Consider the following 13,475-nt stretch of genomic DNA (forward strand, 5'->3'; position numbering starts at 1 on the left):
GTACGGATCCGTCTGCATTAATAACTTAGAAAAATTTCTAAGTGCGAAAGTTGTCTGAGCGGATCCGTTCAGACTTTCAATGTAAAGTCAATGGGGGACGGATCCGCTTGAAGATTGAGCCATATGGTGTCATCTTCAAGCGGATCCGTTCCCATTGACTTACATTGTAAGTCTGGACGGATCCGCACGCCTCCGCACGGCCAGGCGGACACCCGAACGCTGCAAGCAGCGTTCAGCTGTCCGCCTGGCCGTGCGGAGGCGAGCGGAGCGGAGGCTGAACGCCGCCAGACTGATGCAGTCTGAGCGGATCCGCATCCATTCAGACTGCATCAGGGCTGGACGGAAGCGTTCTGCTCCGCTCGTGAGCCCCTTCAAACGGAGCTCACGAGCGGACAGCAGAACGCTAGTGTGAAAGTAGCCTAAATTGGTCTTCCAGCTCTTCGTTATGCTCAAATTTACTTTTTCCAGCCTCTTATTGCTACTTGTCCCAACTTTTTGGGGATTTGTTGACACCGTGAAAATTGGAATCAACGTATTTTTCCTTTAAAATGATACATTTACTCGGATTAAGGCTCCATTCACACGTCCGCAATGTGTTTTGCGGATACACGGAGACACGGATCCGCAAAACACGGAAAGAGGCAATGTGTGTTCCGCATTTTGCGGACCGCACATTGCCGACATAATAGAATATGCCTGTTCTTGTCCGCAATTGCGGACAAGAATAGGACATGTTCTATTTTTTTGCGGAAACGGAAGCACGGATGCGGAAGTGCGGATCCGCAAATGTGGATGCGGACAGCACATTCCGTCCCCATAGAGAATGAATGGGTCCACACCCTTTCCGCAAAATTGCGGAAAGGATGCGGACACATTTTGTGGACGTGTGAATGGAGCCTAAACGTTTGATCTGTCATCTACGTTCTATTACAAATAAAATATTGACATTTGCCATCTCCACATCATTGCATTCAGTTTTTATTCACAATTTGTTTAGTGTCCCAACTTATTTGGAATCCGGTTTGTAGTATGTATATTGGTTTGATAGGTGATGTGGGTTTTAATGTTTTATAGTGCTGCAAGACTATGTTCGCATGTGGTGGTTTTAAGACCCCTTTTTAAATTTCTTCAAAATTTTTTACACTTAAAAATCAGAAAAAATTCAAACACTGGAGTGGTGGACGGACAAGGAAGGACACATCAGAAAAGAGATGGGTGATGAGGTGGAGGAGAGAGATGCATTGTCTTTGCAGATAGCACGCTGACCTATTCATTTTTATGCAGACAAGGTGGAGGGGTTGATCTTGGGCGACGAGGTGGAGGGGGCGTGATGGTTGCGACTAGGTGGAGGGGGCGTGATGGTGGGCTTCTAGGTGGAGGGGGCGTGATGGTGGGCTTCTAGGTGGAGGGGGCGTGATGGTGGGCTTCTAGGTGGAGGGGGCGTGATGGTGGGCTTCTAGGTGGAGGGGGCGTGATGGTGGGCGACTAGGTGGAGGGGGCGTGATGGTGGAGGAGTGAAGGCAGGCGCCGTGGTAGTGATGTAAGAGATTATAGAGTCCTGCAAGATCCAGTCAGCAGCTTTTAGTACAATGGTTTCCAAGAAGATCAGAGGTCATCTGCTGGTTACCAACTGATGAAGTTTTCATAGATCCAAGAAAACATTTCACTATGGTTTAAAGCAATAAATTGATCAATTTTTGTAAGCTAAAGTAGATTAATAATGTTAAAATAATTGTATGACAGTCACTAATCAGCACATTTACTAGGCTTTGTATTGTCTGTGTAGCATGGACCCAATAATCACCTTTTTTTTTATTTTTCTTATTAGGCATTTCCCCATTGTCTAAACCTGATGAGGCCTTTCGTTTAATGCAATGCCCAGCCAGAGCAAAGGTTTTCAACAGCAAGATCTCCCACTCCAAGGTCAACCTGTTCTCCTTGGGGTGGTGACACGTGTACTAGAAAACGTACACCCTCAGCCAGAATTTTTATCTAGCCATCAACATGTGTGTACAGGAATGGATAATACCAGCCTTTCCTATACACAGGGAGACCCCTTTCCACAGGATTACAAGAATAATCGGTTGCCAGTTTCACAAAATGTAATGTCTAGCATGCAAGGGGCTAAAGACTTTGCGAGACCACCTCTAATGGATTCTGTAAATGCATTACCATCGGAGGCTGAAGGTCCATTAAATGAAGGAGGCTTTCAAGTCAAAGAGACTTCAGGTAGAAGTTGTAGCTCATGTCACATTATAGACCCAGTAATACAAGAAGACTATAACACATATGAGACAACTCTGCCAGTTAGCAACTCAAGGTCCCACCAGACGGAAGATCTGCAGATGCATAATTCCATGGAAGTTTTTGTAAATCCTGCCATACCTTACCAAGAGGACATGGAAACGTGCAATGACTCAAGCAATAATGAACTTAGGAATGAACCTATGGATTCGGATGAAAATGGAAAGGAGCATACACTGGACAGGTAGGAGATGGATGTGGAGCTAGCTTAGAAGTGTGTGTGGTCACCCAGTTGGATTTCCTTTGGTCAACGTTTCTATGTGCAAAACTGATGCTTTACAAAAGGATTTATTCTGCTCCTGAAGGTTGCCCATTATGTACCGCAGAGCATACGTTACCCCACAAATGTAAAATCCATTTCTTGATTCCACAAAAACAGTCATTTTTTCCTTAGATGTCTTGACCATTTGAGGTTTGGTATTGTAGCTCAGTCCATATTTAATGAATAAAGCTGAGCTACAAGACCAAAGCTAGCCTGTGGACAGAAGTGGTGCCGTCTTTGGAACAAAAAAGTAGATCCTTTTTTTTCCCTCTGATTCTGGACAAACCCAGATTTTGACCAGATTCAAAAAGGCATGTTGACCTGTTTTGGTTGACTTACTCAACCACTGCCAAATAGGAGAGGATCTTCCGACTTCAATCTCTCCTTGACCCGCCCAGGTATCACCGACCATTATGGCGATATGGTGCCTCCATTCAGAGAGAACATAATTACGAATCACTGCTATACTGGACAGTGCAGGGGAAGCAAATTCTGCATTACTGATATAAATAAGGGGTAAATGTGGATTACTGCTAACGATGCACTACTGACCACAGAAGGGGGACAACTGGGTTGTTACATTTTCGTGTCCTGCTATGATACCATGGGGTATTGAAGCAAGGAAGTTCCCTCTGCTGACCAAAACAGCTCCTGTTTTGGAGGACTTGGTGTAGTTATCTGCTACAGCTTTGACCGTTCTTTAATAAAGACACCACCAAACATGGCAGCTGCAGATAAAGGTGTGCCTGCCCCCCCGGCGATCAGCTGGTGAGTTAAGACAACTTTTAAAAGTTTTCGTGTTTGCATGGCCACATTGGGCCAGATTTACTAATCCTATAGATGGCATAAACTTACACAGGCAGTCTAGACCTGCACCAGATTTATTACAGGGGCTCAAGACTGGATTGTAAATGGGGTGCAGAGGTAGATTCTTCTGTTAAACTCTACATTTAGTGGTTGGCAGAGTTGTGCCGCAATTTTGGGGCAAAATAGTGCATATTAGTCCATGCCCCCTTTCTAGCAAAACCACATCCTTTCCCAATAAGCCATGCCTCTGATGGGCCTGGTGCAGATTATTTCTCTAAACCTAGGTGTGCCAAATGCTAAAGAGAGAGTATAGGCGTGCTCAAACCCTGTCACACCAAGCACGGACCACGCCAAGAACCACAGCGTTACTTGAGTAAAAAGAGAAGAAGGTCCAGCTCGGTTAAAAGGTTACCTTTATTTTTCAGTGCAGATAAAAGCCAGTTACAGTCCAGTCTACATGTTTCGGATCAAAGACAGTAGCGATCCTTCCTCATGACATACACATACTGAGGAGGGGGTTGGATATATAGCGCCTCCACTTGAAAGCAGGTGGACACACTAACTACAAGCCCCTCCTTCAAATGAAATTGACAACATGTGCTAAAAAGCATGGTTGATTAAAACAAAAAAACACGCAGAAGTCATGGATCAAAAATTCAATAGTGTAATATCAGGTCATGTTTCCGATTGAGTCCACTTGGTGTAGTGGACCCCATTTTAAAGATCCAAAAGGACTCTTCTTCTTGTAATTACCACCCCTAGGTGGTGGAGTAACCCTTTCCAGGCCTTGCACTGTTAAACCCTCTGTGTTGCCACCATGCACCACTGAAAAATGCAGGCTAACTGCAGACACATTCCTGGCATGTGAATGAGGAATGTCAGAGATGTGCCTGCACAGTCTACCCTTAAGGCCATTGGTGGTGCAACCAATATACTGGAGGGAAGAGAGAGTACATGAAATACAATACACCACATGAGTGCTGTTACAGTTCATGTATTGTTTGATGAAAAAACTTTGATTCATGGCATAGGAAAAAACTTCCTTGCCAGGTCGCATATAAGAGCAACACGTACAGATTTTATGCCCACATTTGTAGCTTCCGAGAAACCGCAACCACACTGGAGAAGCTCGTGCCCCCTCAGAATACAAAGAGGGGCAGAGTCTGTTGCCCAGTGTGGGCGCTCTACGGGCTGAGCACAAGATGCCACCCTTCAAGACACTGCGCCATTGGTCATCTGTTGACAGTACAGGTAAGTGTTTTCTTACTATATTACAGATCTGAGAGTATTGTGCACTATAAGTAGTGACAAAAACAGGCAGGCGGGAATGCCGTGACTGATCTGAGTTCTCAGAGCGACGTGTGCGATTGTGGTGGGTGAATAATAATGATTGTCTGGGTCTAGACAGGGCTTCCTTCTGGGCGCATACTACACTGTGCTGGGAATATTGTCTCATGGAGAGGCGAAAGGCAGCAGATCGCATCTCCATGCGGCATGTTGCATCCTGAGTGCAGTTTCGTCTGATGCGAATAAACTCACCCTTAGGGATATTTTTGGCAACATGGGGAGGATGACAAGATGCCGCATGGAGAGTTGTATTACCCGCGGTTTGTTTGCGAAAAGTGCTGGTGTTAATTGAACCAGTGCACTCGTCGCCCTCCAGAGACAAGTCCAAAAAAGAAATATAAGTAGCATGAGAGTGCAGAGTGAATTTCAAATTGCACACATTGCAATTCAAAAACTCCTCAAAGAGTGGTATGGTCGCCACATCGCCCGACCATATGAACAGCAGGTCGTCGATGTAACGACGATACCACTCCAGTGAGGATGCCCAGGTATTGGTCGGGGAGAATAAAAATGCATGTTCCCACCAGGCCATGTACACATTGGCCAGGGAGGGGGAGAATTTGGCTCCCATGGAAACTCCCGACAATTGCAGGAAAAACCTGTCATTGAACATGAAAAAGTTGTGTTTTAATAGGAAAAGAACCACATCGCACACGTAGCCCTGGAAGGGGGTTGAAAAATCTGAATATACAGCAAGAAACCAGCGTAATGCCTGTACGGCCAAGTCATGTGGAATGACGGTGTAGAGGGAAGTCACGTCTGCAGTGATCCATGCAAAACGTGGCTCCCACTTCTGGCTATGAGAAGCCTCTAGAACACTCCTAGTGTCTTGTAGGAAACCAGGTATTTCCTGCACCAGTGGCTGCAGCAGAGAGTCAACCCAACTGAGAGATGTTCCGAGAGAGAACGAGCCAATGCCCGACACAATAGGTCGCATGGAAGGAGGAAAACCTCCCTTGTGTATCCTGGGAAGGGAGTGGAAAATGGGGATCACTGGAAATTGAACAAAAATAAAATCGCTTTGACGTTGATCCAAATAACCATTTTCCAATACCTTCTCCAAGAGGCATTGTATTTGTTGCTGAAAGAGGGGAGTGGGATCCCCTGGAAGCTCCTCATAAACAGAGGTGTCTTCTAACATTAATACATTTTGTAATTTATATATGGCTTTATCCAGGATAACCACTGCCGATTTAATAGAAATGTCGGGCATTGACTCGAGTTCGGACAGGGCTTGTCGCTCTTTATATGACAGGTTGTTAAAGAAAGTTGCCCTAGGCGATTGCATATCCCCTTGTAAAGCAAATAAATCCTGTATAACTAATTCCTGATAATGATCCAGAGCAGGAGTGCGTGAATGAATGGGATAAAACCCAGGGTTAGGAGTAGTGAACTTGTGTGCAAAATCACTGCCCGGATTAAAATCAGGAATAGTGCGGGATTGCTGTAAAAAAGATAAATTAGACAATTCTTGAAAAGAAAAAGAGGACACAGGTGAATGACATGACTCATCAAAACAGACTACATCAGCATTACACATAGGCAAGGTTGGCTCGTTGGAGAGGGCTGGGGTGGAATCCTGACAGTCCGCAAAATGTTTTGTCACAGTCAAGCCCCGTGCAAATCTATTTAGATCTATAATAGTGCGGTAAATGTCCGCCTGACAAGACTGGGAGAATGAAAGGCCCCTGGATAGGACATCTAGTTGTGACTGTGAAAAAACCTTTGCGGAAAGATTAAAGACCTGGATATTCATCTCATTCTCCTGTTGCGTGAGGGATATCGACCTCCCTTTGGAATGTTTACGTCCTGCACGCTGTTTTTTGCTTTCTTGATAGGAAAAATATTACCAGCAGCACCGGACGTATCATCTGATTCAAAATCTGGGGCTCCAGATGGTATGGGCTCCGAAACTGAGTCGGAAGATTCCGGGTCGGTGGAGCTGAAAACCACGCTCCTAGATTGATTTCTCCCTCTTTGGGAGCGGTGATGTTTTTTCATAATGGAGCGTGGAGTGCGAAATTTTTGGTCAGACCATATATAGACTGACTGCGTTTTATAGTCCTGGAGATCCCGGTTAAATTTTGCTTGTTTCACGGAGATGAGACTGTCCTCGAGTTTGCTTCGATTTTGTTGCAATTTAGAGTCCAAGTCCGTGAACATAGATGGAGAGAGGAACGATAATTTCCTGTGTGGCTTTAAAGGGAACCTGTCACCGGGATTTTGGGTATAGAGCTGAGGACATGGGTTGCTAGATGGACACTAGCACATCCGCAATACCCAGTTAATTTGCATATGTATCAAATCGGGTTTTTTTTACACAATAAAAGCACACAGAGCTATGGGGACTCGGTATTGCGGATGTGCTAGCAGCCATCTAGCAACCCATGTCCTCAGCTCTATACCCAAAATCATGGTGACAGGTTCCCTTTAATTTCCTCACGGAGTGTTGTGAGTGTATCCTCTTCATGTGAGGTGATCAGGCTCATCAATTTTAGGGAACAGTCGGATAGAATATCCTGCCATTTGGTGACGAAGGCATCCGAGTACACTGTGGTGGGTTTTTTCCTTAGGTGTGCCAAATTACTCCACAGAATCTAGGGTCCCTCACATTAGTAAATATGGGATCAATCTTTCATGTCCCTCTTCCTGGGGAGGACTAGGAGGCAGGACACAATTGGGACCAGCTAACTCCGGTTCAGTCCATACCAGGTTTATTGGGTGCAGGTTTTGGCTTCTAAGCAGCTGCACATCTCACTCCTGAAGTCCTTCAATGGTTCACCAGTGCCCAGGTATGTTTTCATCAGGTAGTATGATGAGCACTCTGATTCTCCAGCCCTGATTATAGTCTGTCCCTGACATTGGAGTTGTTTTTCTGCTGACGTTCGGATGCCGCTTTACTATTGTGCTTGCTTTGATGAAGGGCTCATGCACACGAACCTATTTTCTTTCCGTGTCCGTTCCGTTTTTTTGCGGACCGTATACGGAACCATTAATTTCAATGGGTCCGCAAACAAAACGGAAGGTACTCCGTGTGCATTCCATTTCCATATTTCCGTTCCTCAAAAAAATATAATATGTCCTATTATTGTCCGCATTACGGACAAGGATAGTACTGTTCTATTAGGGGCCAGCTGTTCCGTAAAATATGGAATGCACACAGACGTCATATGGTCGTGTGCAAGAGGCCGAAGCCTGATGCTCTTGCACAGAAACTTTAACATTTCTGACACCATGCTAACAGGAGAATGTGGCATTATTCACACTAAAATACTCCAGCTCCAGGGATCACAGGTTAATGCAGTGTTATAAGATTTTGCCAGGTTCTATAAATAAGACATAAATGACAGTAATACAAGTTTACATCTATTTGTGATGGCCTTGACTCCATGTCCATTATGAAAGCAGATCTCCCCCCTCCCTTTCTCCCCCCTTTATTCTGTCTAAATATCATGGCATCCACAGTCACGGTAGTTTTGTGACTTTCTCCTTACTGAAATGTTTGCTGACTTTGGTGACTCCCAGCTCTGGAACATATATATGCCTGTCCAGAAAATACCCTATTCCAGGATAGGTCGTCACTTTCTGATCAGTGGGTGGTCCGACACACCTCGCCCCCCATTAATCAGCTGATCTGCAGTAGTTCTGCCGCTGAAAATGCACAGTTCTGTCGACTATACAATACACAGAAATGTGTAGTTCGGGCACTTGAGCTGCTGCTGAACAGTGTTGGATCTCCGCCAGTCAGATAGTGATGGCCTATCCTGAGTCGACCCCTTTAGGCTAGGCCTACACGGTGACTCGTCACATGACAGCAAGTCTCAGCAGAGTTGCGCTACAAAATATTGTTCAACTTCAAGCTATTTAAGAGCTGTTATTTGGCTAAAAGAGCACAGCTAAGCCACAGAAAAGTCCCTCGTAAGTCGCAGTTGCACGTGACTTGCATTGTGGTCTACGAGAGCAAAGTCTTGTGCGACTTGCAACCTATGACCAAGAATCAGAAGTGTTGGAATTTCTGCACTTGAAAAAGTTGTAAAATAGAGCTTTTGTGATTTTTGGGCTTTCACTATAGTTTTGAAAGTCGCAAAATTTGTAATTGTCACAATCTTAACTCTGTTAATCAAGGCTTTGGAGTTGTAGAAATGTACAGTCCTAGTCCAGCTTAAATATATGATCTCTTATTAATATAGTGTTATTAATTTATTAACTTTCATAAACTTAGGAAACTTAATAAATGTTAATCATAAATATATTTTACGTTCTATCAAGCTTAAGGCCCTTATTTATCAAAAGCATTAAAGGGCAGGGTGTTTTAGTGGCAATAGAAATTAAATTCTCTCCTGTCCCTTATACTAGTAATAAGCAGGGTGTTCTAGTGGTGACAGAAAATCATTTCTCGCCTCTCGTGTTCTTCCCTGTCTTGTATACTAGTAGTAAGCAGGGTATACTAGTGGTGATAGATAATCAGTTCTCACCTCTTCTGTGTTTTCTACTGTCCTTATAGTATACACAGTAATAAGCAGGATGTTCGAGTGGTGATAGATAATCAGTTCTCATCTCTCTTGTGTTCTCTACTGCCCTTATAGTATATACAGTAATAAGCAGGGTGTTCTAGTGGTGATAAATAATCAGTTCTCACTTCTCTTCTCCCCTGTGCTTTATACGTACTGGTAATGCGCAGATTGTATTAATCGTGATAGAAAATCAGTTCTCACCTCTCCTGTTTTTATACTATAAACAGTGATAAGCAGGGTGTACTAGTGGTGATAGATAATCAGTTCTCACCTCTCCTGTGTTCTCCCCTGTCCTTATAGTATACACAGCGATAAGCAGGATGTTCTAGTGGTGATAAAATAATCAGCTCTTGCCTCTCTTGATTTCTCCCCTATACTAGTAATAAGCAGAGTGTATTAATGTTGATAGAGAATCAGTCCTTAACTCTCCTGTGTCCTCTCCCATCCTTATAATATAAACAGTAATAAGCAGGGTGTACTAGTGGTGATAATCAGTTCTCACCTCTCCTGCTCCTTATACTAAGTATCTTCATGCTGCTCCATGACCCTTGGTAAAATGCCTGAACCTGTGCTGCGCATGCTCAGTAGTGAAGACCAGAGGAGGAAGTTCATTACTGGGCATGCCTACAGTCATCTCAGACAGAACAGGAAGACAACATTGAAGGTATTGTCCAGGAATAAGTAACTTTTCACAGTAGCTCGCAGCCTGCCTCTGAAAAAACACTTACCTTACCCCCGCTGCTTTGGTCCTGCGTGGCGGCTCTCTTGTGTCCATCTTCCAGTCCGCAACTTCTTTAATTTGTCCCTGGCACAAAAATTATTATCTGCTCTGCTGCAGCCAATAACTGGCTTCACGGGTGATGTGTCCCTTGTAGACCCATCACTGCTGAATCCAGTCATTGGGTGCAGCAGAGCAGATGATCATTTCTACACTGGAGAGAAAGTAAACTAGATGGACACACGGGAGCCCACGGGCGTAAACTAGATGGACACACGGGAGCCCACGGGCGTAAACTAGATGGACACACGGGAGCCCACGGGCGTAAACTAGATGGACACACGGGAGCCCACGGGCGTAAACTAGATGGACACACGGGAGCCCACGGGCGTAAACTAGATGGACACACGGGAGCCCACGGGCGTAAACTAGATGGACACACGGGAGCCCACGGGCGTAAACTAGATGGACACACGGGAGCCCACGGGCGTAAACTAGATGGACACACGGGAGCCCACGGGCGTAAACTAGATGGACACACGGGAGCCCACGGGCGTAAACTAGATGGACACACTGGAGCCCACGGGCGTAAACTAGATGGACACACTGGAGCCCACGGGCGTAAACTAGATGGACACACTGGAGCCCACGGGCGTAAACTAGATGGACACACGGGAGCCACTGCACAGGACGGGAGCTGCAGTTAGAACATGGGTATGAATCTTCCCATAGTGGAGGCAGTAATACAATGTATGTTGGGAGCAGACGGCTCCATCCACAGTGTAGTGGCAGCATCACCTCCCATTCACTAAAACTTCTTCTCTCAAACTGAGAAGTGCTCTGCCCACATGCTACACATATTTGTAATGACCCCGAAGGCTATTATGCAGATAGATGAAAATGGGAGCACATTGTGGTTATGTTGTAGATGTAGCTCCACATCTTTAATTCTTTGCTGCTATTTGTGAATGATGGCGTTTTCCTCTCTGCTGTCGCCCCCTCCCCCCCCTCAAGATTGGAATGGTGAAAAAATATGTTTTACTAAGTTATTGAGCAAATTAGATAAAAAAAAACAAAAAAATCTAAACATCCTTACTTTGTCACTTCTTGAAACCAGAATTCTGGAGTGCAGGGCATGATAAATTCCCCCTTTTAACCCTGGTCCATAAGATGCAAGTTTATAAGGTGGTCCTCACACCATAGGTCCTTTAAAGGGATTTTCTGGGAATATTAACCATCACTGCTAGGCTCATTTTGTCCATCTTCTGGTGGCCAGCTTGTTTCTTCCTGTCAGTGCATGGACATGGCCACGTGCACGACTACATCCAGTGACTGGCTTCAGCTGTGATGTGCCCTTAAAGGGGTTGTGCAAGAATGGGTGTGACACACACACACACACACACACACACACTTGGCCGGACCTGTAAAGGAAAGACTCCTTACCTGCTTCCCAGCGCTAGCTCCGCTGGCCTTTCTTGTTGTAAACATCCGGTTTAACATTGCCTGCAGCCAATCACTGGCTGTTGACCTTCTCCCCTTACTGCAAAGAAAAAAAGGGGTCAGTCAGCACATCCCAGTGCGCAGGTGCACATTGCTATGGCTGAAAACATAACCTAGAACACAACATACAATGCAACAGCACTCTGCAAACCAAATAAAGTACAAAAATGCATTATATTGCTTATGCTATGCTTATAAATTAGAAAAGCTTGGGAAATCATTTTGTACAAAATTATGAGCCCGTCTGCCGCACGTCAAGGCGATCTCTGTAAGACGGAACCTAACACTAAGTTCAACCTGTTAAGTGCCATGACAGCGACCATGAAGTTCAGGGGGTGTAGGTTCCGCATGCATGCTGGGCCCACTATGGCTTTTATCATTTTCGGTGCCAAAATCGCTTACATTGAATCCAGGGACTACAAGTACCAACATGCATGCAGAGCAAACTAAGCTTTATGCTCATGCTAATTTAAAATCAGACCAGTAGGTAAACGGGCTAATCAGGAGTGCACGACCAAATAGGAGAGTCAGCCACACCTCCAGCACATGCGCGTTGGTACTTGTAGTCCCTGGATTCAATGGAGGCGATTTTGGCACCGAAAATGCTAAAAGCCATAGTGGGCCCAGCATGCAGGCGGACCTACACCCCCTGAACTTCATGGTCGCTGTCATGGCACTTAACAGGTTGAACTTAGTGTTAGGTTTCGTCTTACAGAGATCGCCTTGACGTGCGCCAGACGGGCTAAAATAATTTTGTACAAAATGATTTGCCAAGCATGTCTAATTTATAAGCATAGCATTAGCAATATAATTCATGTTTGTACTTTATTTGGTTTACAGAGTGCTGTTGCATTGTATGTTGTGACCTTCTCCCCTTACGTCATGACAAATGGTCACATGATGCAAGGGGATCTGGTCACCCCTGTGGCCAGTGATTGGCTGCAGGAAATGTCAGACCAGGCCTGGAGGAGAAGGAGCGGGAAGCCAGCGCAGGTAAGCTTCCCTTTACAGATCCAGGCAACTTCACCGCTGATGCTAGCCCTTGGCTGCAGCAGCATATATGGCCATGTCCGTGATCCTGAATACCCCTTAATACCACAGGAATTAAGTGCTGCTGCATGTACAGCAGAACTTGCTCTTTTGACGTCATATTCAAGTTTTATCATTTTTGCAGTGTAAGCTCTGGAAGTAAATGATGGATGCATTCACAGTTCATTACTTCTGTCATGTTTTATATAAGAGAGCATTTTAAAGTCTTTTATTTTTTTTCTCAAAGTAAAATTTTTCTCCTCTTGCACAAATGACATTGACAAGCAAATATATTGTATCAGATTCCTTTGCCAATTTTCATGACTGTAACAGACCTATAATGAGGCATTTCAAGTTCTGTTTCTGTATTAATATTTCTATTGTTTTTTTTTAGCTGTTCTAGCTGCCGGCCGCCTCCTTGTAGCACCGATGCCTTTCCTTTGATGATGGCTGACTCTGAACACAACCCCTCTACTAGTGGCTATAGGTAAGCCCCCATTAGTCATGATTCTTTCTATAAACCCTAAAGAGGTTGTCCAACCGTTAATATTGATGACCTATCATCAGGATGATTATGTCCTCGACATTTATTGTGTTTGTAGCAGCGAGCAGCCAGCAAAAGCCAAAACTCAGAAGGAACTGATGAAGATACTCAAAGACCTGCGCTCTTATCTCCCACCGGAAAAGCGACTGAGGGGCAAGTCGAGCACTACTTCTTCATTGCGTCATGCACTGCACTGCATCCAACAAGTGAAAGGTAATGCAGCTGAGTATGAACCTCCACATATGTATGGCCCAGTGCATGCACTGCATGGTGCTATTCTTTTTGAAATAGCGCTAAGCCTAATATTTTAGGGTCTCTTATGCTTTCCTATCTGAAGGCAGCAAACAGAGGCATGACTACATGGGCCCCAGTGCAAAAGTTTAGCTTTGGGAACCCTTGTTACCAATGACAAAGTCAAAATGTCCTGTATATAAGTGTGTATACATCAGA

General features: G+C 44.8%; 1 protein-coding gene across 1 annotated transcript in view; it reads left to right on the forward strand.

Annotated features, from left to right (window-relative positions):
* Nucleotides 1–13,475, forward strand: part of PER2 (period circadian regulator 2) — a 101,146-nt gene that overhangs the window by 18,617 nt on the left and 69,054 nt on the right. Inside the window, 4 exon segments of the mRNA XM_040427839.1 lie at nt 1,829–2,163; nt 2,197–2,488; nt 12,876–12,968; nt 13,084–13,238. Of these exon segments, the coding sequence (XP_040283773.1) occupies nt 1,875–2,163; nt 2,197–2,488; nt 12,876–12,968; nt 13,084–13,238 (829 nt within the window). The 5' untranslated portion in view covers nt 1,829–1,874.

Source organism: Bufo bufo, chromosome 4 (genome assembly GCF_905171765.1).
Source record: "Bufo bufo chromosome 4, aBufBuf1.1, whole genome shotgun sequence".
NCBI lineage: Eukaryota > Metazoa > Chordata > Amphibia > Anura > Bufonidae > Bufo > Bufo bufo.